At 39.9% G+C, this 26,958-nt stretch overlaps 1 protein-coding gene across 1 annotated transcript in view; it reads right to left on the reverse strand.

The window, feature by feature from the left end:
• Window positions 1-618: 618 nt before the first annotated feature.
• Window positions 619-26,958, reverse strand: part of RFX3 (regulatory factor X3) — an 80,995-nt gene continuing 54,655 nt past the window's right edge. The window contains exons 7-16 of the mRNA XM_066615069.1: window positions 23,442-23,563; window positions 21,537-21,649; window positions 20,592-20,707; window positions 19,984-20,138; window positions 10,859-10,956; window positions 8,978-9,127; window positions 8,138-8,346; window positions 6,046-6,199; window positions 1,556-1,598; window positions 619-935 (exon numbers count right to left, since the gene is read on the reverse strand). Of these exons, the coding sequence (XP_066471166.1) occupies window positions 697-935; window positions 1,556-1,598; window positions 6,046-6,199; window positions 8,138-8,346; window positions 8,978-9,127; window positions 10,859-10,956; window positions 19,984-20,138; window positions 20,592-20,707; window positions 21,537-21,649; window positions 23,442-23,563 (1,399 nt within the window). The 3' untranslated portion in view covers window positions 619-696. The remainder of the gene's footprint in view (window positions 936-1,555; window positions 1,599-6,045; window positions 6,200-8,137; window positions 8,347-8,977; window positions 9,128-10,858; window positions 10,957-19,983; window positions 20,139-20,591; window positions 20,708-21,536; window positions 21,650-23,441; window positions 23,564-26,958) is intronic.

The raw sequence follows: 26,958 nt of genomic DNA on the forward strand, positions 1-26,958 counted from the left end.
TGATGGTGTCATATGTACATTTATTAAGTACACATTACCATATGCTCTCAGAGCTCTCATCCTACCACCAGGAGAATAACTCTTTTTTTCTGAGAAAGAAGTTCTCAAGCATTATAATAAATTTTCTAGTACATCCCCTGAATACTCTGAAATGTATCAAAATAGCATCTTCCAGTTCTCTTCAACAAAAGTCATCTTTTAAGAACAACTTTAATGCAGCTGCCGTCAAATGAGCATGCCTCCAGTGTAAATCAAAGAGGAAAATTCTTGACATTTCAGAGTGCATTTAATTAAAAACCCTATTTATACGAAATCACCATGACTAACAGTTAACATTAAAATATTTTGTAAAAACTATGAAAAAATTAAATTACTTTAATTATAAAGAAGACAAAAACATTAACATTAAGCTTCGCAAAATCTTTTCTTGACTCTTGAAACTAAGAAACTCTTAATATTGAGTGGCCAGTGTAAAATGATTGTATTTACCAATATTTTTTTTTTTTCCAAAAGAGACCTGGCAAAATACACACACCCATTCCATTTCACAACTCCAATAAATGTAATGTTCAAGCACAGATAAAATTTGACAACAGTCGGCCTTCAGACTTCTTTTTTTGCTTCCCTTCCCTCCCCCATGATAAGCCCAACATCAACAGGGCTAATATAATCTGAAAAAAGGATCTTTAATATTTGTTAGACTGCAGTATATGTATTTCCAGTAGCACTGCATTGTCTGATAGTTTGAGTAGCTGTAACAATGTGCTCATTGTGAAGAGGGTTCAGGAGGTTCTGCTGTACTCCACTCTCAAGTACTGGCTGCAGGCAGCCCACCTGAAAGGCCTGGCTTAGTTCAGTCTTCTCTCTCTTTGCTTGTGGCTCTCCAGATTCATCCAGCTCTTCATCTATTTCACTTTCAACTTCACTGCCTTCATCTGCACAAATAAAACCATCATGAATTTTGCACTCTGAAAAAGCTAACTTTGTCAGTAGTCCCTGACAATACCCGATAATGATTCTGAGGTAGCAGTGTCGATTGCTCCAAATACATTGAGACTGATACCACTCTCTTGCACAGGTGCTACTCACTCTGCTCCACTTTTTCCTTTGCTTTTTTTCTGAGGAGTTGGTTAATCAAATAAATTGATAACTATTACACATTTGTATATGAAGGTTCACATGTTTTCAGTTATCCTGAATATTGCAGTGTATATTTCTGCTACCTTTAATGGTATTCAACATGCAGTTGATAGATCAACTGTTACAATCATTATTCCAGTTTCTGTGCTATGTTTACTTGTGAACCTAGACTCCTCTTGCAACCTTGAACATGCTCCCTATCTGTAAACTGGTTTCTAACTTTAACACATGATCTTCTTCAAACCAGAGTAAAGATTCAGCAATGTCATGCTGGTCTCAGTTAAGTCTGGTTTACATGAAAAAAAAATTTAACAGCCCTTCTGGCATTGTTGTTTTTAATCCTTTTAAATGTTACAAGTTACAAATATATTTCACAACTAATACACACAAGATCTATGATGGCATTAATACTAACCTTTATCCATATTTCCAGGAGACACTGCGTTTAAATCACCAAACTGCAGGAGAAAGAAAAATCATGAATATATACAGTATGTTATCCTAACACTTCCTAATGTTTTATCAAAGAGCCAATAGTCACAGTTCCACAGAAACAACATAAACAGCTGTTTTTTATAGAACAAAGAGGAAAATGGGATAATCCAACATGTAGGTCTTTGAGAATATCCCACGCTATAAGATGGCAAGCATGGTGAAAAAACATACTCTAAGAAACACCACAAAATCTACTGTGCAGCTGACTATTAAGAAGTACTTAAAAGATCATCAAGAAGAAAAAAAAGAAAGAAACAGACGCAGGTATACAGAACTATTGACAATGAAGTTAATATGCTAAAACAGCAGCAACAAATATTTTATAATGCTTTGGAATGAATTTAAGGAGCATTTATTGCTTGTAATGCACTTTTTCTGATGTGACACTTTATTAACTGAAGCAGAAATATAGGGTATCTAAAAAAATGTACAGTACACACATTTTAATGAGCTGTAATTAATATATACTTCATTGTAGAAAGCCTGCAACACTCGAATATCTAAGAAAGCAACTGAAGATATGTGTGGAACCATTCCAGCACATACAGTTGTGGATGTCTGCAGATCCCTTAAACAATGTCAGCACCAGTGGGGAGCATTTTGAACACTTGGTCAAATTAAGTGAAGTCTGTGGATCATAACCTAATTTTTGGTGGGTTGCGAAAATTACAATGACAAGCAGATAGCTGACAAGAAAACTGTATTGAGCCCTATGGAAACTGAAATGGAGACAAGTGTGTTTACTTGCGAGAAGGCGACCAAGCCTCAGTCCACTTTGAAGGGAAGGCTAAGGGGAATGCAGTGCTACCAGAATGCTCCTGATATGAAAAACTTAAGCCCCAACCAACTCTTGAGAAGGAAGTCATGCTCACCAAGCTGACAAGAAAATGTATTGAGTCCTAAGGAAAGTGAAATTGAGCAACACATGCACTGGCACAAGTAGGTGACCATGTCTCAACTCTTATCAAAGGCCAGGCAAAGGGAACACAAAGTCACAGAATGGTCCCAATCTGATGAACTCAACAAATGCTCCAAAAGTCCCCCCACCACCATAGTAACAAGGATGAAAACAGAGACTTGATGGGTGGTAAACTTACACTTTAAAAAAAAAAAGTCTTGTAAATCTAGGTGGGTCCGGATAAAGAATCATTTTAAAAAGTGGTTCCCAGTGCTAAAATGTTTAGTCTAATTAACCAAACCTAACCTAACCAACTTCCAGAGGATAAGGATGTGTTTTACTTCAGCTAGCTGGGATCTGGGGGAAAAACACCTTTTTCATCTTGAAAAACAGAGGATGCAGAGGATGCTTGAAAAACAGAGGAACAAAACAAAGGGGAGTCTCTAGGGCTCCAGAGGAAACAGAAACTGCAGCTCTTCAAATGGAGCCAACAAACTTTGAAGAAGAAACGAAGTTCCTCTCTGCTACTGAGGAGGCCAACATCTTCCGTGAGCCTGAACAAAGCCCAGTCATGCCCTTTCGGGGGCAGGGGAAGGAAGAAATTACTGCCATCAGCCCCCCAATGTGGAGGGAGAGTTCTCAAAGTGCCTTAAAAGAAGCCAAACAATCTAGGGAACAAGTTCATTAAGAAATTGAAGAGTCCCTTCACCCCCTGTAGGCGTTTCTGCGGTGATAAACCTCACCGGGGTGGACTCACTTAGCGAGTCCCAAGCATTTCAAGCCTCACTAGGCTGCATGGAAGAAGAGACTGATAGCTTTGAGAAAAGTAGATCATTGGCTATAGAAAAAGCCAAGGCCTGTGACCAGGCTGAAATGAGCCAGACTGAGCTAGGGACTCCTAGGGAAGACCCACTACTCCAGGCCCAGGATTTGGAGGCCTTCCTAGACCTCAGTGTGGAAAACGCCTGGGGAAAGGCTTCTAAATTTACCAGACTCACAGAACAACTTCTGAGTCAATCTGGGAGTCATCTGATAATGGAAGAAAGTCCCAAGCAAGCCAGCAGATCCAGGCCACACCTGGTAGGAGAACTTCAGACCATGCAAGCCTATTGCAGAAGAGTTTTTCAGTCACAAGGCGAGTAAGAAACACCTGACTAGGGCTGGATGGAGTCCCAAACAAATCCTTGAAGGGGAAAAGGACCAATCTCTGCTGAAGCCAGGACGAGCAGACACCATAAACCTAGACAATGGACAGTGAAGGAGCAGGTTATCCTTTGCCTTTCCCAAGTATCTGCCTGATAGATGGAAGCACAGAAGGAGGTGTGGCATAGCGTGGAGGAGTTAGCGGAATCAGGGCTTGAGTCAGACCACCAGGGAAAAGGAAGACTAGGACAGTGGGTGAGAGAATACGAGACCGATGAGCTGGCTTTTGTTTCAGGAAACTACTCCAATCTCTTCAGCGACCATGAACCTGAGGAGTTCCAACCTGTTAGATCAAGGAGGGGAAGACCTTCCCAACATGCCTGACCCCAAGAAGGACCAGCGGATCCTCTCCTGGGAGGAGCAACTGAAAGCCCTGATGGGTCAGATCCATCAATGGATACTGTTCCCCTCATTTGAAGAAAATGATATGGTGAGGCTCTCGGGCTACATGGTGGCCCACATGGCCCTGAAGTCTGCCCCTGTGAGTCAGGACCTGAAAAAATATGGCTAGGAGAAGACGTTTGAATTGCTTACCAAGACTAAAATGCACTTGGTGGAAATTTTGAAAGAAAACCCCAACAACTCCAATGATGACAGCAGCAGGCTTCGGTCCTTGGCACTAGCTGTCACCGGAAAGTTCATCTGCATGTGGCAGATGAAGACGAGCAAAAGCAGATACCCAGAATGGCAGCAGCATAAAGAGATGACCCAGATGTTTCAGGACATTCTGGGCAGGAGGTCTGGTCTAGAGGGTAGAGCCTCCGTCTGCCTGAAGATAACATCCACAAGGTCGCCAGTTCGAGGCCACCGACACCATGCGACCTTGAAGCAGCTGAAGCCGAGCTATTCCATCTGCTCTGAGCGTGGGAGGATGGAGGCCAGAATGTGAAGCCAAATCGGAATGAAACACCTGAATGTAGTGGTTCTTGAAAGAAAGAACCTTCTTTCAATTGTAAAAATCCCTATTTAATAAGGGATTTAAAATAAGCCTGCCTATGTAAACCGCCTTGAATAAAGTCTTGAATAAAGACCAAGAAAGGCGGTATATAAATACCTGTTATTATTATTATTAACTATTGGAAAGGTTGTACGGCAGAGAGCAAGGGACCCCATCCCCTGCTGCCGCTATTTCAGAAGGACTATTTCGATCATGATGGCAGAGAAGTTTGTCACTTGGCTCACCAAGCTGGTTACTTAGCTGAAGCAGAGAAAGCAAGAGATGTGTCAAAAGGAGCACTTCCCATGCGTCCATCCCCACAAAAGCAAGAACAGAATGCTTGAGTCTAAGAAGTCACATGTTCACGCTGGATGGAGGATGGAGATGGCACAGATGAGGAGGAGAAGAGAAGGTCCTTTGAAAGCATCCAGAGGATATCTCCCATTAAAGGGGCGGCTCCGCAAACTGGTTAGCTTGGAGCAGAGGGGAGATTGACAGCTGCAAGTTCCAGCCTGGCTCTCTCCTTGGAGCGTGTTATGACTGCCATGAAAGACATAGAATGGAGGGAGAAGGAAAAAGGGAACATGGCCAGGAGGAACCTCTTTGAGGAGGGGGAGAAAGGCCAAAAAGGTGGACAGGGAGAAGAGAAAGAACCCACACAGGTTAAAAGCCAGTTGGGGTTGTAGGTGGAGATGGCTGAAGAGGGAGTGGACAGGAGGGAGGAGATAGTGGAGAAGAAAAGGAGGGAGAGGAATGAGACAGCTGAAGAAAAGGGGAGGCGGTCAAGGAAAACAGGAAGGAAGGACCACAAGAGCCAGATAGTTGCTCTGTGCCTGATCTTCTTCCTGTTAAGGAAATGACTGTTCTGGGATTGGGAAAGCAGATTCCCTGCTCAATCTGAAGGAAAGGCTGCAAAGAAGATAGGCATAAAGACTGTAACCAAGCCTGGAGGCTCATATGGTAGAAAAAACTGTGATATAGATAGGAAGGGGGGATTTCCTAAAAAACAGGTAATTTGAATAATGGAAAATTTAAGAAGATTGCAAGCTCTAAGGAAGCACAGATACTTCATAATCAAACTGAAGCAACTAATGGTAAGAGCAACAGATACAGGGTTCATCACCAAGGAAGGTCCAGTGTGAACATTCAGGCAAAATAAAAGTAACAGTTCCTATAAATGCTGCAGTATGAATTCAAATTTAAGCTTTAGACACCACAGTGTGGATGTTTGCCCTGTTCAAAACCTGCTTAAAGAGGTTTCATTGTCATATGTAACCCACTTCCCCCTTACTTGACACATCAAGTTATTAAAGAAATTTATTTCCAGATCATCTTCAAATCAGCTGATAAAGTACTCTAATTGTGAACTTACCTCTCCCATGACTGCAATAGGTGTCTCTCCTGTGGCTTGAGCAACACGATGTTCAACTAAGTAAAACATGTATTCATCATACAACAGACGGATCAGATGAAAAGAACCAAAGCTAGCAGCACTGCGCAAGGTTAAATCTCGAATAACCATTGAGCTGTTTAAAAATGAAAATGTGTATGGGAAATAAAATCATTCAAAAGTTCAGGAATCTCTGAAGCGTATTCAAAATGATTTCCCAAAATTGAACCATACAATAACAAGTTTATTTACATTTCAATAAAGAAGTTCTACTAACACATAAATGTCTTTACCTTTTCTTAGGACCCAATCCTATCCAACTTTCCAACGCTGGTGCAGCTGCACTGCAGCTCCTAGGCGATGGAACAAATGTTCCTTTACCTTGAGGAATCCATAACTACCCTCCCACCACAGGATGCCACGCACATCCCATTGGAATGGTACACCAGGGCTGGAAAGTTGGATAGAATTTGGCCCTCAGTCAATATAACTTATACTACATATATGGTATAATGCTGCTGCTTTGTGGCAGTGGTTTTAGTTACACAATGTGAAAGAAATGCAGGTTGCATATATTCAGAAGCACAATCTGTGCATGCATCTGGCCAAAGCATAATATATACATGAATAAGAGCACAGGCTCTTTTTTTAACAAACAAACTTTTTTTAGTTACCAAAGATGTTTGAACTAATGTAGGATATTTTTGGGGTGCTGAATATAAAAATAGCAAAAAAATTGGTTTTGCCTGATTGGATCCAGTTTTGGGGATATGGCATAGCCACCTTATACACAGATTCAAGCAGCTTCCTTGTGAAGAGGCCGTGGCAGAGGAATCCTCACAAGGAAGCTGCTTGAATTTGCATATAAGGTAAAAATGCCATACCCCCAAAACTAGAGCCAATAGGGTAAAACCAATGCCATTTTTGGATTCAGCACTCTAAATATACCCAAGTATTGGCTTAACTTTTAAAACAGTAAAATGTGTATAGGGCAGGCCCGTGTAATTGATTCAGAAAAATAACAAGTTGAATAGTCAATATAAGATTAATGAACTGTAGCTGGTCCCACGAAGATTTTAACTTGAAAACACCATCTATTGTAATACAAAAGTGACCATGCAGGGGCACCAATGGACTGTGAACTGTGGAAGGCTGTGAAGGCAGTGGCCAGACAAGGCTTCTGCATGTTTAGCTTCGAGTTGATGTAATCATTGGGCAGTGAGACCTTGAGAGAGGAGGATTGGGGCTAAAGGACAAAAAAAAAAAAGAAAGGCAAACTGAGGGAAAAGAGGATGAAGAAAGCCTGGAGGCAGCAGGAAGAAGGATAGGACATCAGAGAGAAGGAAGTAAAGGTGAAAGGAAAGAAGGTGGAGAGGGAAGGCAATAAAAGGGAAAAGGAACCCAAAGATACAGGGCAGCCAGGGAAGGACTAGGAGCTCTCAAGTAATTCCTGGCAGTTCCCAGGGCACAGCTGCTATCATCACCTGAACCAGTTCCCATCCAGACTCTAGTTCCCTGGACAAGGAGAACCCCGAGGCAAGGCTTGCACAGGGCCTGGGACCTGAACCAACAATGGGAATCAGTCTGCACCTTGAAAGGGAAGTTCTTTCTTACCCTATGAAGTTAAACTTGCTCCAAGGGATGGGGATGAGGGGATGCAAGTTCCACAAATCCATAGGACGTATGATGCCCAGTCATGATACATACAGATCCCATTACCTAGACCTAAACTGACTTCTCAACTACAAGATCAACACCACCTCTCTCCTGGGCAAGAACCACCTTCACTTATTAGAGCCTACAAGGGCATAGTCCTTGTAGATCAATGTATGCATCTTAAATTATGCATTAAGATTAAATCCCCTTCAAAAAATCATTTCCAATCACAGCAAAGCCCAAGTACACATAACTGCATCGGCTCAAATACCATTCTTTTCTTATGTTTTGTCAATCAATCTTGAGGTGGGTTAGTTCTTTCAGGTATAAATGGCAGTGTACTGGGTTTTGGTTTATACTCTAAAATACTGTGTAGAGTGATGTAAGAAATCTGTGTAGAATACTTTACGGCACTGACCTGTAGAAAGACCACTTTAACAGAAATTGTCGCGCTGCTTTAGGAAAACTAGGTCTTCCTTCATATGGTTTCAGTGCTTGCATCATTACATTATCAAGCCAGGCAGCCCACTGCTCCAGAGTGCTCTGCTGCTGAAGAGTCATCTTGAAATCTGTTTCCAACCTCTGTACCATGTTGTCATCACACTGGCACACCCAGGAAGCCTGCTCCTGTCCCAGCACAAAACAAGTCAAATGAAGAGCAGTTCCATATGCATTATTTAGACACATCAGCTGGGCGAGGGGGGCAAAAACAGGCCAGAGGCTGAGGGCCATAGGAGTGGTAGTGAGGGATAAGTAGTTACTGTGGCAATGCATATAATGAAGGAACAGAATTTAAGAAAGATCTTCGGGATGTGTGAAGAAATAACTAGGTCTGTGAGTAGTGCAGCAAGGAAGAGGATAAATTGCATTGTGGGGCATTTGATTTTATTGTTGCTCCTCATTTAATATGTATGGGTTATTTCAAATAACTTGTTCGATATTTTAAAGTTGGTGTAGAAGATATTTGCCTACAAGCAACAGAAACATTGATACTGATACTGGAGAGCATCCCAGTGATTTGCCCCTAACCCAAACATTTTCAGAAAATATGAACTTGGAACATCTGGCAAAATCCCAAACTGTAGAAATATTTCATTATTCTATTCCTATGAGAAGGGTGAGGTATAAGATATAGTGTTCATATTACTATATACATAAATACTAACTGTCTTTCTAAATAGAACTGCCACTGCCAGCTTAGAATGAAAGTGGAAACAAAGCAAAGCACCCATATGCATTTTATAAATTTCCAGCATACCTGGACATTGGCAAAATCAACACGGTTGAGGTCATTGAGCATCTGGTTGATTTGAGAGGTGTTCTGCAGCACAGCACGGGCTGCCTGAGCCAGATGATTAAGAGATGTGTATCTTCGCAGAGTCTGAGCAAAGGCACTTACAGCGGCAACCTAAGAAGAAATATTTCTGATAGACCCACTCAGAGATGAAACTAGACAACAAATTGACTAAGTCTCATCCTGACACATTTTTTACTCTTCTTTACTGACATGTTTGCAGAAAGAAAGCTGATGAGAATAGACAAGGTCTTGAATTAAGGTTGGCAAGCTTATTTGACTGCAGTCAAATATTCCATGAAGCCATGATACTGATGGTGTTTGAATAATTGCTTGTTGACTACTTTGCACAACTGTGTTTAAAAAGCAGACTTTTAAAAAGTAGTCACTATATTGTTTTGTTTGTTTGTTTATTTAATTACTTTAAAGTATAACTGAAGGCTAACCTGGATATTTCAGATAAAACCCAAAGAGAGGAATTGTTCAATAAATTGTTTGAATTTAAACAACAGTAACATTTTGCTAAAAAAATTTCAAAAGCTGATTTCATTGTTTAACAATAACAGTTCATTTATTTGTTGTTTTAAGTACCAAACCTGATCCCGATTAAAGTGCTTTTTGGGTTATTCGAAGCAAGATGCTTAAAAAAAAATTATTTGACTGGTCAAACTTCCTCCCTTGTGACTGGACAAACCCCACTTTGCATCTTGGATGTGTCTACATAAGCAAAATACCGACACGTATATAGCAGGTTTTGCTTTAAGCCAAGGGTTCCTAAAATGTGTGTGGCAATGTCTTAGGGTGTCACGGTAGACTCAGAGGGGTGCCATGGGATGCCCCTGCTGGCCACTCATACCTGTTCTTATGGGTGCCGCTGACTTGGATTTTGAGAAATCTCACAAGATTGGGGCACTGCCATCTTTGATCTCACAAGATTTTGCGAGATCCAAAATTGTGATGCCAGACTAAGCCAGAAAGAAGCAGCGGTGGGGGCGTCAGGTAAGTTTGGGAACCACCACAGTAAGCCATTCTGTGACTTGCATCCAAAGTTTCCCATCCTCTGAGGGAAAGAGTCTTCCATTGCATGAAGTTCACCGTTTATCCAGAGGAAGCTCTTCGAAGACGGAAATTAACTTTGGGGATGCAATCCAAACTCTTCATGAAATAGGGTAAGCAAAGGTAAATGTTCTACATAGGAGGATTGAAATTGGCGAGATCCAAGATGCTTGGATCATGCAAGTATTCATATAATCTTGTCCTTTTCTCCCCCCCCCACACCCCCTCACCCTTAAGCACAGAAGAAGCACCACATTTTAGTACCTCTTTACAGATTTTTCCCCAGCTTACAGTTAATCATAACTAAGGCAGTATTTAGTTAATATGTCAAGTTAAATAACCCTTGATATTCCTTTTCTTCCTGGTCTTCCCTTCTTAGTCAATTGCTTTTGAGATTTGTGGTTGTTGTGCCATATTTTGTTTTAATATTTTTATTGCATTATTTTTCAATATTTCTCTTCTTTTTTTCTCTCCCCCCCCAATATCATTATGCTGCCTTGAGTACTCCATTTATTTGGAGGGAAAGGAAGGGATATAAGTCATTTAAATAAATAGTTTCATATGTCTGTAGATAAATCATAAGTTTGCAGTAACATCAAACATAATCACAGACTGCCAAAAACCATTTAATATACAAACACTATTACAGATAGAATGAAGATTAAATGCTGCATAATATTTTTAAAAAATATTTGTAATTGTGACACACAGGGCTTAACCTTTCACTTATTTCATAATACCATTTTTGTTCCAAATAATATGGAAGGCAAGAGTTATTTTGCAATTTACCTTGGTTTGAATCATTCTCTGTGGAATATTGTTCATGGCATTGGAAAGCCAACCTTCAAGGCTTTTTGCAAAATTGCGAATGGCTTGGGTCAAGGCACCTATGCATGAAAGAACAGAAAACAAATGAAAAAGAAGTCAAAGCATTTGTGCGCTGAAAGACTGATGTCCTTGAATATTACAACTACACATTAAAAGGAAGGTGTAATTGCTCACGCATAGTACTGATCACTAAAGGAATAATCAATATACTACATAGAATTAAAGGAAGTACTCCATCCATACAACAGTGAATATCTAAATCCCAAAGGCCTAATTTCTCACTGAGATGGTAAACATGAGTTTGGATTGTATCACTACAGACTACAGGTAGAGGCTGTTTGTGTTTGGAAGAGTATTCAATCCTATTCTCTCCACCAACATTCTGTACTGCCCAGGCAAAGGTTCACTTTCACAGTAAAAACTAGGCCCTCGATAGGAGTCTATTACATTGTGCATTGGCAGCTCAATCAAGGACAGAAGCAGAAACATGACAATGTAACTCCAGATAGTATATAGTCCGATGAAGGTGTAGAACTTGCTTCTCCTGTAAAGTTACAGTGTAAAATAATTTACTCTTATCTGAAACTGCAGTCTGATACTTACTACAGCAGTCATTTTTGGATTCCTATATCTGAATTGATAAAATATGAAATTTAATTTTATGTGATATTTCTACTAAAGATGTTGATATTGATCAGTGTTGTGCATAATTTGAACTTCTATGATAATTGTAGTTTTACACCTAGTGGACCTTTCTCTCTCTGTATAGCAGGTAGATTTTGTTTGTCATTTGAATATTAGCCCACATAACTTATTTATATTTGTTTTTTCTTAGATGCATATAGCTCAATGATGATCATCATTTTGCAATGGAGAGTATTCAGTTTTAAAAGATAGCATACAAAACCAATCCCACTCATTCCCAGATGTGCTAAATATCTATAGGACACACATACACAAAACACTATGTACATAACCCAGAGAGTTACTGTAGCTGCATTCAAAGGTTTCTGCATAGTCAACACAATTATTTTTGAGCAAACTTCTCTATCCTGTTAAAACACAGCATAAAAAATGCATTAGAAACTCCCCTGAAGTTCAAAAGTGACCTGCTGTGGGCATGGAGGGGCTTACTCTTCAAGAAACACATCCAAATCCCTACTGAGAGCATGAAGTTAGTGATGCTGTCCCTCTGGGTTGGTACTACTACAGAGGGCCAGAAACCACTACAGTAGGCTTTATGTACTGAGTTACCAAAATACAAGTTCCACGATACTTCTAACCTGCAGTTCAGGCACCTTTCTCTCCTACTGTTAGACACTGCTTAAAGTTGCGACAATTACATTTATAGACCTCATCATCAACATGATGTCTTCAGTTCTCAAACACAAAATATAAACACAAACCTAACAGTCCGCAATGGGGGTAAATTCCTATCATGGAACAGTATTACAGGTGGCACTTTGGTATCTGTGAGGGAACTGTTTTCGGATACTGAAAACCGTGGATATCCAAATCTGTGGCTTCAGCGCATTTAAACCCTCTGATGGTGACCGGAGCTCTGCTCTAGTCGCCTCCAGAGTACTTTCTGAAGCCTGCAGAGGCCATGTGCATCTGCATATGGCCTCTGTGGGCTTCAGAATGAAGCCTGGAGGCAATAACAACTTCTGGTTTCCCTTGGGAAACCCTTGGGAAACCAGAACTGACGTTTTAATGCTTTTTAAGGAATTCTGAGGCCTGGGAAAGCCCTCCGGGGCTTCACCAGGCCTCCCAATGCCTTATAAGGTATTAAGAAGTCACTGCTGATTTCCCTCTGGAAATTGGAAGTAGCAGTTTTTCTTGGCCTTTTTGGCTATTCTGAAGCCTGCAGAGACCACAGGCATTTGCACATGGGTTCTGCGGGCTTCAGAAAGCCCTCAGGAGGTGACTAGAACAGCACTCCATTCCCCTTCGGAGGGGTTAAAGGGGTTGAAAACCACAGGTTTGCTTATCCGCAGTTTTCTATATCCATGAGGGGAGGAGAGGTCCAAGAACAAATCGATCACGGATACCGAGGCCCCACCTGTATACAAAAAATGAATGGAAATTAAGTGTCAAAGGGTAACAAAAAGGAACAGGACTCTATAATTGGGATCCAAAGGCCTGTACTTTGTACCTCTCATTCATCTTTCTCTCCCCCATAGGTCTAGCGGGCCTCTGGCGAGGCATTTCATGATGTATACAGAAAACTGGCCAATGGGCACCTAAGCACACACTAAAGCCTATGTAGATCTTAATAACCAATACCAAAACTAATCACACTGGTTGGTATGGAAAAAATGAATTTCAAAGAGTGTGAATAATCTTTAAGTTCAAATATAAAGGTGAACAATCACTATAATGTAACTTAACCATTAAATAATCACTCGTAGAATCTCTGTTTAAAATACCGCACATGAATTTTTATAATTCATTAATTTAGTCTTGATTTTATACACATTTCAGATACAAGGCACTTTGGAGCATGGCAAAAATCTTTAATGAAATTACAATGAAATAAATAGAAACAATAGCATAAATATGACCAATTAAAAAGCCACAAAAAAGTGAGTAAGCTGCCAAGTTGAAAAGCCATTTTAACAAAATATTATGCTACTGTTGCCAATTGGATTTTTCTGAAAGATTAACAATGCTGGCTGCATTGTCTGCAATGGAATAAACAGTTTCGAGATCACAGCTGATGTGAAAGGAAGAAATGGTCAAGTAATGGTATTTAGTTGATTCAAGTAAAATGATTAAGGACACAAAAAATGGCAAAACATTTTTATTTTAAAAAGTTTTTATGAGATATTGGACAAAAAGCCCGATTTTGCTTTCAACTAAGCACCACAGAGGTAGTGGTAGGAAGAGATAACAAAGGTGACAGAGAACATTTATAATAGAAATTTAGTTCTTGTCAGGAAGGTACTTCTCAATTAGCAGAAATAAATTATTTAAAAAGCACAAGGTGATACTTCAGGTTTCTAAGGAGTGCAGAGGCATTTTAACTCAATCACAAACAAATTCTATGCGTTCATTGGTTTCTAGATTTGTGCTTGGTCCTTACTATTTTGATTAATTCTACAGGAAGTATATGAAAAGTTTGATTTTCTTGGCATTCATGACTATCGATGATCTGAAAAAGCCTTAAATTTGCATTTTTCATCCATTTGTGAAGCTAGAGTAACACACATGTGTGTGTGTCATATCACATATATATATGTGTCATATCATATCAGCTTTTATTTCTCTCTCTCTCTCTCTGCTCTGGAGAAAAACATAGTGAAGCTGATATGACAAAGCAAGAAAATTGCTGGAACTGCCTTGATGAATTAATATACCACATTGCAGCCGTTAAAAGCTAAATACTTTTGCAGTAGTAGTTTCACTAGCAACATATAATTTGACACTGAGTATAAAACATGCTTCCCTATAACAAAAGAGGAAAATTTTTCCAATGTTGTAGCTGTTGCCATCAGGATTTTCACACTGTATTACTTGTTCATGGCTTATGGAGTAGGACCTAAACTTATCCAATAACTAAAGACCCATATCAGCATAATTTCTTCATCCTGTATCAAGCTAAGGGGAATTCCAAAATTCACACTGCAGGAAATAGTTTGTGAAGGTCAGCTAACTTTAAAATACAAACACACACACACACACACACACACACACACACACACACAGAGATTTTGGAGCAACATAAACATCTTAGGGTGCAATCTTAACCAACTTTCCAGCACTGGCATAGCTGTGCCAGTGAGGCATATGCTGCATCCTGCAACTGGGGGGCAGTCACAGAGGCTTCCTCAAGGTAAGGCAATGTTTGTTCCCTTACCTTGGAGTTGCATTGCTCTTGGTGCTGGAAAGTTGGTTAGGATTGTGCCCTTAAAAACCTTACTTCTGAATCTAAAGCAGGCGTCTCCAAACTTTTTGGCCAGAGGGCCGCATCAAATGCCTGGCACGGTTTTGAGGGCCAAAAAAATTAAATATAAATTTTACATAAATAAATTAGAGATGGAACTTAGATGTATGAATAAATGCATGAACGGGCTAATTCATTACATAAGAACAGCCCCACTGGATCAGGCCATAGGCCCATCTAGTACAGCGGCCCACCAAATGCCCCAGGGAGCACACCAGATAACAAGAGACCTCATCCTGGTGCCCTCCCTTGCATCTGGCATTCTGATATAGCCCATTTCTAAAATCAGGAGGTTGCACTTACACATCATGGTCTGTAACCCATAATGGATTTTTCCTCCAGAAATTCATCCAATCCCCTTTTAAAGGCGTCCAGGCCAGACGCCATCATCACATCCTGTGGCAAGGAGTTCCACAGACCAACCACACGCTGAGTAAAGAAATATTTTCTTTTGTTTGTTCTAACTCTCCCAACACTCAATTTTGGTGGATGTCTCCTGGTTCTGGTGTTATGTGAGAGTGTAAAGAGCATCTCTCTATCCACTCTGTCCATCCCCTGCATAATTTTGTATGTCTTAATCATGTCCCCCCTCAGGCGTCTCTTTTCTAGGCTGAAGAGGTCCAAACGCCATAGCCTTTCCTCATGAGGAAGGTGCCCCAGCCCATTAATCATCTTGGTCGCTCTCTTTTGAACCTTTTCCATTTCCACTATGTTTTTTTTGAGATGTGGCGACCAGAACTGGACACAATCCTCCAGGTGTGGCCTTACCATGGATTTGTACAATGGCATTATAATATTAGCTGTTTTGTTCTCAATACTTTTCTAATGATCCCAAGCATAGAATTGGCCTTCTTCACTGCCGCCGCACACTGGGTCGACACTTTCATTGACCTGTCCACCGCCACCCCAAGATCTCTCTCCTGATCTGTCACAGACAGCTCAGAACCCATTAGCCTATATGTGAAGTTTTGATTTTTTGCCCCAATGTGCATGACTTTACACTTACTGACATTGAAGCGCATCTGCCATTTTGCTGCCCATTCTGCCAGTCTCGAGAGATCCTTCTGGAGCTCCTCACAATCACTTCTGGTCTTCACCACTCGGAAAGGTTTGGTGTCATCTGCAAACTTAGCCACTTCACTGCTCAACCCTGACTCCAGATCATTTATGAAGAGGTTGAAAAGCACCGGTCCCAGGACAGATCCTTGGGGCACACCGCTTTTCACCTCTCTCCACTGTGAAAATTGCCCATTGACACCCACTCTCTGCTTCCTGGTCTTCAACCAGTTCTCCATCTATGAGAGGACCTGTCCTCTAATTCCCTGACTGTGGAGTTTTTTTTAGTAGCCTTTGGTGAGGGACCGTGTGGAATGCCTTCTGAAAGTCCAGATATATAATTCCTACAGGTTCTCCTGCATCCACGCCTGTTGACCTTTTCAAAGAATTCTATAAGGTTCGTGAGGCATATCTAGATATGCCAGGCATATATAGATAAGGTACGTGAGGCATATATAGACATTCAACCTCTCTGGCCCTTAGAACACCCTCCAGATGCAACCAGAGCATAGTTCCAATCATGTTTGGCAAAGTGGGCCAGGGGCTTTCAGGGGACAAGAGGCTGGCCGCGGGCCGGATAGAGGCTCACCGTGGGCTGCATCTGGCCCCCGGGCCAGGGTTTGGAGACCCCTGATCTAAAGTATTTCTCATTTAAGAATGGTAGCATACAGGTTGAGTCTCATTATTCCGGAGGGTTCTGTTCCTAGAACTCATGTGAATGGCAAAAATCGAACTATAGCAAATCAATTTAAAAACAAAGTCCCTTTGCTCAGGTGATTTAAAAACAGCCTTGCTGACTTTTTGTGATGTTAAGATAGAGTCATTAAGATGACAATCCAACAATTAGTCTCTCTCCAGGCCCTTAGAAAGTATTATCTTTCTTTCATGTGTTCAGGAGGAAGGGAGGGGGTCACTTGGAGAGAGAATAATTGCTGGATTGTTAGCTGGCTGCCCTCTCTCTAACTATTATAAAGGACTGTTTTCCTTTAATTATCATGTTTCTCATCATGTTGAGATAAAAATCTCTACAACAGTAAGAAAAGCATTTTAAAGGGGTGCATTTTTCTCCATCTCCAAGGATCAGCACATTCCTTCTCATCTGTGGTGGCCATTCCTGTTGAGTCAAATCTGTGTATAACAAGGTTGGACCTGTGTTAGATATTTTATAGAGCAGGTGTGGTGTTGCAGATTGAATGCTGGGATTGGTTGCAGAAAATCCATGACTAAATCCCTGGCTCAGCCATCAAGTACATTTGACTTAACATTTGTGTTCATTAAAAACTCTTAAATTATGCCATTTAGACCTTGTGACCTGCATACATTTGTAATTTGTCAGTCTTATAATTTCCATCTTTTTTAATCACTATTTGACTTGGTTTAGATTCTTTCCAGAAAAAACTGATTCAGAAAGCGGTATCTGCAGTAAAGAACGGTGGAACCAAGATGGTGGTGTCCAAATCTCGTGAGATTTCACAAGATCCAAGATGGCAGCACCGGGGAGAACAGGTAGGAGGAGTCACCAGGTCAACCTGCAGTACCCCTGTGAGTGCACCATGACAGCTTAAAGCAACACAACACACACTTTGGGAACCCCTGTGCTAGGAGGTGCCAATGTGGTTCACTGGGATATGATAAGGTCCCTGGGACTTATACTTGACACGACCAGCCTAGGGGTTGACAAGTCATTCCAAAATAAAAAAAATATTTCTTCATTATTCAAGTGTCTGACAGGAAGGTTGCCATCTTGACTAACAGGCTTCATGTACACATCTTACTTATTAGCAAGTTTGGGGATAGGCCTGCTTCTTTACAATACTGACTGAGGAAACAATACTTTCTATTTTTATAATTCTAGAGAAAATAGAATGCAATTTTAAGGTGTTCCTGAACTTATGTTTTCTTGAGTCAAATCTTTTCTCCTTTGTACTCCAAACATATTCAAGCCCACTGCCACTCATAAGACCTTGCCTAATACGTGGAATATGCTATGTCTTGCTAAAAATACAAAGGAAATACATGAGGGAGAAGACACGTAACTCCCAATTATTTATGGATAACCCCCCAAGACCTTTGTGAACCTGTGCATTGGATATGGCACGCATAGAAATGAAACCCCAAAGTGAATCTGGTTCATTCAATCTCATTCAAGAGTGACTGAGTGTGATATACACTGGGGATGAGGGTTGGTGTCATCCATAATAGTCTGTTGATCACAAAAAATGCTTATACACTAATTTTTTAAAAGGACATAAGAACATAAGAACAGCCCCACTGGATCAGGCCATAGGCCCATCTACTCCAGCTTCCTGTATCTCACAGCGGCCCACCAAATGCCCCAGGGAGCACACCAGATAACAAGAGACCTGCATCCTGGTGCCCTCCCTTGCACTGGCATTCTGACATAGACCATTTCTAAAATCAGGAGGTTGCACATACACATCATGGCTTGTAACCCATAATGGATTTTTCCTCCAGAAACTTGTTCAATCCCCTTTTAAAGGCATCCAGGCCAGATGCCGTCACCACATCCTGTGGCAAGGAGTTCCACAGACCAACCACATGCTGAATAAAGAAATATTTTCTTTTGTCTGTCCTAACTCTCCCAACACTCAATTTTAGTGGATGTCTCCTGGTTCTGGTGTTATGTGAGAGTGTAAAGAGCATCTCTATCCAGTTTTAAGCCTATTGCTTTCACTGTACTGGTAAAATGTATATAATCTTAACATGCCTAAATAAAAACTTGTTGAATCTTAAAGAAATGCATCAAAGATGAACATTTGGCTTTGCCACATTAAGGTTTTATTCTGCTTCTTTCACAATTCTGCTTCTTTCACAAGTGAAGGTCAGTAGTGTGATCTTGCAGAGTTGGATCTGTATATTTTCTGAACATTTTGTACAGACTACAGTAGGAGCATTTATAAAGCCTTCAAGAGGAAAGTTTTGTTTGCTATATGTTTCTTTGAGGCATGAGCACTTCTAATTCAACTACAAAATAATTGTTCACAGAAAGAATGCAATGCGTGTGCAGTTATATATGGATTTTTCCCTCTGTAGAAACGATTAACTGCTATTATTAGGAAATAAATTCACAGGTATTTATCATGGTGCACAAACACAAGTCTTTATAATGGAAATCAGCTTTGCTAGAATCTACAGAAAATTAGCTTTGTAACAACAAGCTACACTGCATGGGTCTGAATAGTTTTATCTCTGGAAATAAAACAGATTTCTCAAGTAGAACAACTGCATAATGGCTGGCTAGGGTACAGTATTTGCAATTATGGAGTCTATCCAGTGAAACATCCTGGCTCTCCCCCCCCCACTTTTTTTTAAAGATTGAGGAACTAGAAAAATAAATGAGATAAAGAAAATGCTTGCAATACATTTCTGACAGTACAGGTGGCTACTAATTCCAGTAAATCTCTTGTGATCAGGGTAGATTCTTAACAAATCTGTTTCTTTGTTACAGGTTGCTACAGATTACAAAGGTTTGATACCCTTTGAAATCAGGGTAGATTTCTTAACAAATCTGGGACACAGTTTTCATTTTGTCTTAGCATGCACAGAGGCAAACATGCTATTGTGCATTATGTCAGCAACAACATGCCACTGCAAAATGTGTAAAGGTGACACCTTATGTCAGACATGTTTTGCAACTGGAAATGCATCACAATGTGCGAAGGCCTCAGCTTTCTGAAGTTGGTGAAACAACAAAGTTGACATCAACAAGATATGAGTCTTAACATATGAGCCAGAGCAAACATTCAAAGGGCTTTTTGAAAATGAAAAATAAAAGTGTACTGTTGCGGTGACTAAAGCACAATTCAGATATGTGAACCTCATAAACATGTTAAAATCAACTTTTTCAAAAATACAGAACTGTCAAGTTTTATTTTTAGTTTAAGTGCAGCATTGATTATTGTAGGGCAGACCTTTCTACACTGAGAATAAAAGTTATCACATCCACACTACTTCTGCAACCTTCAAAGCCCTGCCTAAAGGGTTCCTTAAGAGGTACTGTAGGCAGAAGGGCACCAAAACAAAACAAAAAATCCTTACAAGACGTCATCTATATTCAACTTACTAGGAATAGGTCTAAGGACGTCAGGAATGAGAATCTCCACCAAAGCCTGGTACATCACATGGTCACAGTTACACATCCATTTCAGAATTGACTCATTTTTGCACAGAGTTATCAGCTTTGCTTTCGGAAGTCGACTTTCTATTTCACTCAGATTGCTGGTGTGAACAAATGTATTAAACGAATAAATGAAAATGCATTTACATGACGATAAAAAAGAACAATGGACTTCAAAGTTTTTTTTTTAAAACAAAACATTAGAGATGTTCTGAAACGCATCCAATTGCCCTGAGGCACTTTGTGTTGTAATGGCTGATACATGGCATCCCGAGTTTTAACCAAAGAACACCATTGTATGCAGCAGTGATAAGAATGGTCTTTGGATTGGATATTATTTTATGAGGAAAATAATTGTGCCCTATTCACATAAAATAAAATGGTATGCATACAAATACATACGGAAGCTATCATAATAAAATGGCAATTTAATCTAGTAATTATAGAGATAATATTCCTAGTTAGTATACAAAATTTAAACTTCTATTTTAGTTGAAAATTGCTACTAATCTATAGTCACAAATTGTGGGGGCGGGGGGGGGGAGACTACCAACCTTGGTTCAGTAATAGTAGTGCCATCGGTTGTCGTTGTGGGAGAATAACGCCAGAAAGTCTGCCACAATTTTTCTATTAGGCTAAACTGAAGGTTCACTACAACATCCAATATTGCCTAAAAATAGAGAAGATACAAATATTCTTCTATCCAATGCATGACAAATACTGAATGCTAAGTAATAGTGACATAATTACATAGTGACCATGCATTTCAATTTTGCTCATTCTCGTACTTAACATGATTTTCAATAGATAAAGCTGCAAATAAATTATTGAACGTATTACACATTAGCAAAGGATGATGATACAGTATATGGTGGCATTACCAATGAGAGTTGATTGAGCGTCATTACGACAGACAAAATTTCAGTGGCAAAATACAGGATCTAAAACAAATGTCATGTCTTGCTAATATCCAGATAAAAATGTACAAAACATTAAATAAAGAATGCCAATGAACCTGTGATAGGAGGTCTGTTCTACCTCAATGTAATAAACCACCTGCACCTTCATATTTGACTTTTCCTACCTCAAGGCAGTGGACCAGATGGCTTTTTCAGGGGAAGCAACTGCATGTACCTGTCTCAGAAGGTTCCAAGAAGGTTATCTTTTAAAGTAACCATAATCTTTGAGAATGCAGGCCAAGATCCTAATCCAATGTGAAGTGTTTGCTATTTTTTGTGAACTGCTGGATGGGATGTTCACTGAAGTTTGTTAAGGTAGAATGCGCATATTGTGCAAGGTTCCTTAGCTGGTTGCTAAACTGTGCTCTCTCCTCTCCTGCTCTTCTTAAGCCCGGGTGAATTCCTCCCATCCTTCTGTTGTCAACCTTAATAACAGCTAATGCTGATCAGGTATCACTGTTAACTAAATTTTGAAATCAGGATTTGCAACTGATTTAAAAACTCTGAATAACTGCTTTCATGGAATACCTCTTCACTTACCTCACAGTGCTCTCGATAGAGACTTTGCAATGACTTGATATCCTCAAAAGTAGTACCATCTGGCAGAGAAGAGATTTCAACTTCTCCAAACTCTGGAAGTGCTCGAGATGCATCTGTTTCCATGACAACACAACGGAAGAAAGCTACTGTAAATTGTGTCAGTCACAATTTAATTAGGGAATTGCTTAATGGTACAAAGAAATAAATACTGTTGGACTCAAACTAGAAAGGATTAAGGTTTTTATCATATGTTTAATAAACTACAATTAAAAATGAATCAATATTTTATACTGCTGAATTAAATATTTTAAACAAAAGTAGTCAAATTTGTGCGATCTGTTCTGTTCATAGGAGTGAAAAAAAAATACAATTAGAAATTCTAGTATTTCAGAGCAAATGCCAGGTCTGATCATCTCAATATTTAACTGTGCTGCAAGCTCACTAACAGCAAGAGGTATATCAGTTTGAATCACCTGTGTGAAACATTATGAACTCTAAGTATAGAGTATACATGTTTCTGGTATTAGCTTTCGGTAAAGATATTTCCTCACCTTAAAAAGAGTACTATAAACACCCAGTGCAATAGCAGCAATGGTGGTTTTTTTGTTTTTTGTTTAAAGAGCATGGTGCTTCCATAAATCCAACAGGAAATCCATGAAAACAGTACTTATTTAAGCCAACCCTCACTGTAAATGTTCTATGAAAATATTGTCTAAAGTAGACAGAAGGTAATTGAGTACAAGCCACCTGTGGGACACTCATGAAGTTAAACTCTTATTAGTCTATTGTGCTTATGTTTTTCATAGAAGATGCCATTAGGCAAATTATTGTACACACACTTGGAAAAGGAATTTTTGATTGCCAGAGATCCCTAATTCTGATTTCACATCTCAGTTAATGTGTCCTTTGATTTTAAGGTACACTGTTTAGACTGACACCTACAACAGGACTACTGCATCTCTCTTATCTTGCCTAAACCAATATACCAATCACCTGCTCATCTCATCTACCTCTGTTATCGGAAGTCTTTCTTCATCACTGAATTTTAATTGGTTTCTCAGTTTATGAGCTAGCCAAACAGGGCAGACCTTTTGACTTAAGATGATTTGACTGTGACATTTCTGCTGGTCACTAACTGCCAGGTTCTTGAGGACTCTGTTCTGCAACCCCCATAGTGATCTGGTGTGAGTGTGCACATGTCTCCCCCTAGAATGGTTTGATCACCACTTTCTTCATGCTGATGAGATACTGAAAGGGGAGCAAACAGTAGCTGCTCTTTTTAATCTTCCTTAGTTGCCTGGCAAGGCAGAAAGGGAGTGGTTACTGGCTGCTCCACTTTCAGAGTACCTGTAGCACTGAGCAGTAGTGGCCAGTACTGGAAGACAACTTTGAGTCTGCATGCTGATCCTTCAGCACCCCAAAATTGCAGAGGGAGGAACATATAGGGGCAGCAATTGCCTCTGCCACCTTCCTGAAAATGGGCCTCTTCAGATACCTATGCATCATTGCAGAGTCTTTGGAGGAAGTCCAGCTGTAGATGAAGAAAATGAGAGAAAGCAGCAACTGCGAGAGTTGCTCATCTGAGAGATTTGTACCACTGCTCTTTGCTAGGGGCTTCAGGGGTCAATTCATGAATCTCTTATGGCCATATGGAGACTCTCCAAGGTGTGGGGGGGGGATAGAGAGGGGAAGGATCATGCTGCAGCTTTCCAGGAGGAAACTGAAAAGTATGCAGGGCTGCTCGCTTCACTTAATGATGGATTCACTTAACAACAGGGATCAGAGAATGCATCCCCATCATAAATCGAAGCACACCTGTATTTCAAGACTAACTTTGCTGTGAATCACAACTAATGAATATACTTGCTAATATTTCTTTGGACACTTGTAATACTTTTCACATACCCAAAAACTGTTGGTGATGTTGACTTTGGGCAATTACAGTTTGCTCAACAGATGTGCCTGTCTGCTGACCACTTGCTGAGAAACCATCTGTGACTCCATCCACTTTCTGCATAGGCTTGTACCTAAAATACATTACATAGAACATTGGACAACATTATCTTTTTTCTCCACCTCTTCCATGTGAATTATTATAGAACAACCTTCCCACTTTAACTGTTACACTTTCTAAATGAACGACTTCTCTGCAACAATCAATTTAATCTATAAAGTTATTTTCAGCATAGTTCTGTGGCTCAGATCTGATGTGGGGAAGGCAGGAGAATTAGAGCAATGCTCTGATGTTCAGTGCAACCCATTGTTACCTTGTATATCAAACAGGTTTCAATAAGAGTCTAGACCAGCCATTTTCAACCACTGTGCCATGGCACACTGGTGTGCTGCGAATGGTCCCCAGCTGTGCTATGGGAATTTGGGAGAGGATCGTTTATTAATAGGGCCATTGGAGGATGCGAGTCTCCCACTGACAGCACAATGTGCCTTATCAATTGTCAAAAAACTGATGGTGTGCCTTGACCATTTTAGTGCCTTGCCAGTGTGCCATGAAATGAAAAAGGTTGAAAATTGCTGGTCTAGACACTTGGATATGAAATAAAAACAAAATCCAGAAACACGGATTTGTTTGTTTCTGTATAATGATGTAAGCTTACTGCTAAGCTTATAAGAATATATAAGCTTAGCAGTAAATACAGTATAAGGCAACTATTTCAGTTTTCCCTATCGCTAGAGGTGTATGAAAACAGTGTTATTTATTTTACTCAGAAGTAAGTTCATTGCTTTCAGTAAGACCTCCCCTAGGCCAGGGGTGTCAAACTCATTTCATACGGAGGGCCACATAGCATTCATGATGCCTGCTGAGGGCCAGAAGTGATGTCATTAGGCAAAAAGTGATGTCATTAAACAAGTCATAACCAAAAATAAACACTTTTTTCTTACTTAGGAACTCATAAGCAAATAACGAAGAAAATATATGAATCTTGATCATATTTCAAGATATCGAAGAGCCCAATTTTCATGTGGGCTGCCATTTCAGCAGGAACACCTCAGCACTAGTCAGCAGCTAAAAGCCTGAGGGCCGTATAAAAAGCTTCCGCAGGCCGCATTCGGCCCCCGGGCCTTATGTTTGACACCTCTGCCCTAGGCTGTAAGCCTATCTTACTGGAAACAAATACCTCTACCTATCAGTACCAATTTTCTGTACTATTTTTCCCTTCAAGTCTACTTTAAAGACAGCACAACACAAACATCAACTAGAACTGTTGACACATTCATGCATTTTCAAAATTTAAGAAAAACTAGCTGCATTATAGTCAATTTATTCCTGCAGCGTTGTGCACCTTTAGTATACTCTCCCCTGCATTTTGTCTTATTATGAAATATTCTGAACTTTAGAAAAGTTCGCATATAAAACATAGCTGTTTTTTCTGTAGGAAGCAGGGAGTTAATTTTAGTAACATATTTGTTTGGTAAAAACGTGAGAAGAATAGTGATCAATAAAGCAATGTTGTCAATACAAGTCTTATGTGACAAGTTAGAAGTGAATCATTACGTATGGTTATCTCTCACTGGTAGGCCACAAGAGAATTCTTGTGGTCATTTGGCAGATGTCTTGGAAATTAACATTTTAAACAACATGGAATGGAATGAACTGTTACCTCAGCACATATGAATTTATTATTTCTGCATACTAGTACTGAAACAGCTACAAAGTATAACATGAAACTAATGAGATATATACATGACTAATTTTAAGATTCTAGCAATAATTTTCTAGATGTTGGAGAGCAAAAGGGTACACAAACTCAGCAAAAAAGAAATGTAGGCTGACAGAAAAAAAAGGAGTATGAGGAGCATGTAACTCTAAATATCAAGGAAAATTATAACTTAATAACAATATCAATGATAACAAATAACAACTTTGATGTATTTATATCAAAATCAGGAAGTGAGATGACTGAACCATTAGATAACAGAGGAACAAAAGGGAAGCTAAAAGAGGATTTGGAGACTGCAGAGAAGCTGAATGAATTACTTGCACCTGTCTTGCCTACAAAAGTAGGAAAGTAGATGCCCGTCCCTGAACCTTTTCAATGAGGGAGTCTGAAGAAATAAGTCAAATAGAAGTGAAAAAGGATGAGGGTTTAGATTGCAGGATTATCAGAGGCCCACTGATGCAGCCCACAGAAGCTTTTTATCAGGCTCGCTGAACACCAGCAGCAGCAGCTCTCACCTGCTGAGCTGTGCCAAGGTGTCACTACTGAGAGGGCAGCCCACATGATTACTGGGCTCTCCCATATCTTGAAAATATGATTAAGGTTTGCACATTTTCTCTTCAATCATTTGCAGCTAATGTGTTCCTAAGTGAGAAAAAGTGCTTATTTCTGTTTATGACCTGCTCAATTCTGGCCTTCAGAAGGTATCATGAATGCTATTAGGTCAGCTGTATGAAATGAGATTGACATCCTGGTTCTAGAATGACACATTCAAAACAAACAAATGAATGGGTCCATCTGGCACCCACCTAAAAGGTTGTAAGAAACTCATCCTTTTAATCACAGGATGTGCCAGAGGACTGGAAAGTAGCCCATAAAATGCCAATATTTAAAAGGAGATCCAGGAAATTAGAGGGTGGTCAATCTGTTCCTTAACACATAACTAAAGATAAAATTACTAAGCATATAGAAAAATGAGTCTCTGCAGAGGTAAATCCTGCCTTACCATCCTTCTAAAGTTCTTTGAGAGTGTCAACAGATAGACAAACAGGCAATCCAGAATTTGCAAATCTAGACTTGCAGAGAAATTATTGATGAAGTCCCTCACCAATGGCCCTTGAGTAAACTTAGAAATCATGAAATAGGAGGACAGGTTCTTTGACAGATTGGTAACGGGTTATAAAACAGGAAGCATAGAACAGGAATAAATGGACAATTTGCACAGTGGAGGGAGCAATGTCATGTCTCTCAAAGATCTGTTTTGGAACCAGTTTTGACCTTGTTCGTAAATGATCTTGAATTGGGGGTAAGTAGTGAGATGACAAAGTCTGCAGACGAATTGAACTATTTAGGTTGATAAAAACTACTGTTCATGAGAAGTTTGCCATAGTACTTTAAGGTTCATGACTTAAAATATAAACAAGTTTGCCTAAACAAGTAGCCACAAAACAGATTTAAATACATGCATCTCAGAACAACATCTCTCTAAATATGTCTAAATTTAAACCAAGACTTCTATAATAACTGCAAGCAATGTTGTAGATGTTTGGACCTTAAAATAAAGCAATAAAAATGGTATTCCATATAGCAGGGATTCTTACAGCCCAATCCTATCCCAGGCAGTCCAAAATGGCAACCGATGTATCCAGGGGCCCTGCAGAGGCCGCCGGAGGTCTCCTTGGGAGAAGGGGACATTTGTTCCCTTCCTTTGAGTAAGGGTGCAGGCCTTGCAATGGGGCTACTGAAGT

This window comes from Tiliqua scincoides, chromosome 2 (genome assembly GCF_035046505.1).
Source record: "Tiliqua scincoides isolate rTilSci1 chromosome 2, rTilSci1.hap2, whole genome shotgun sequence".
NCBI lineage: Eukaryota > Metazoa > Chordata > Lepidosauria > Squamata > Scincidae > Tiliqua > Tiliqua scincoides.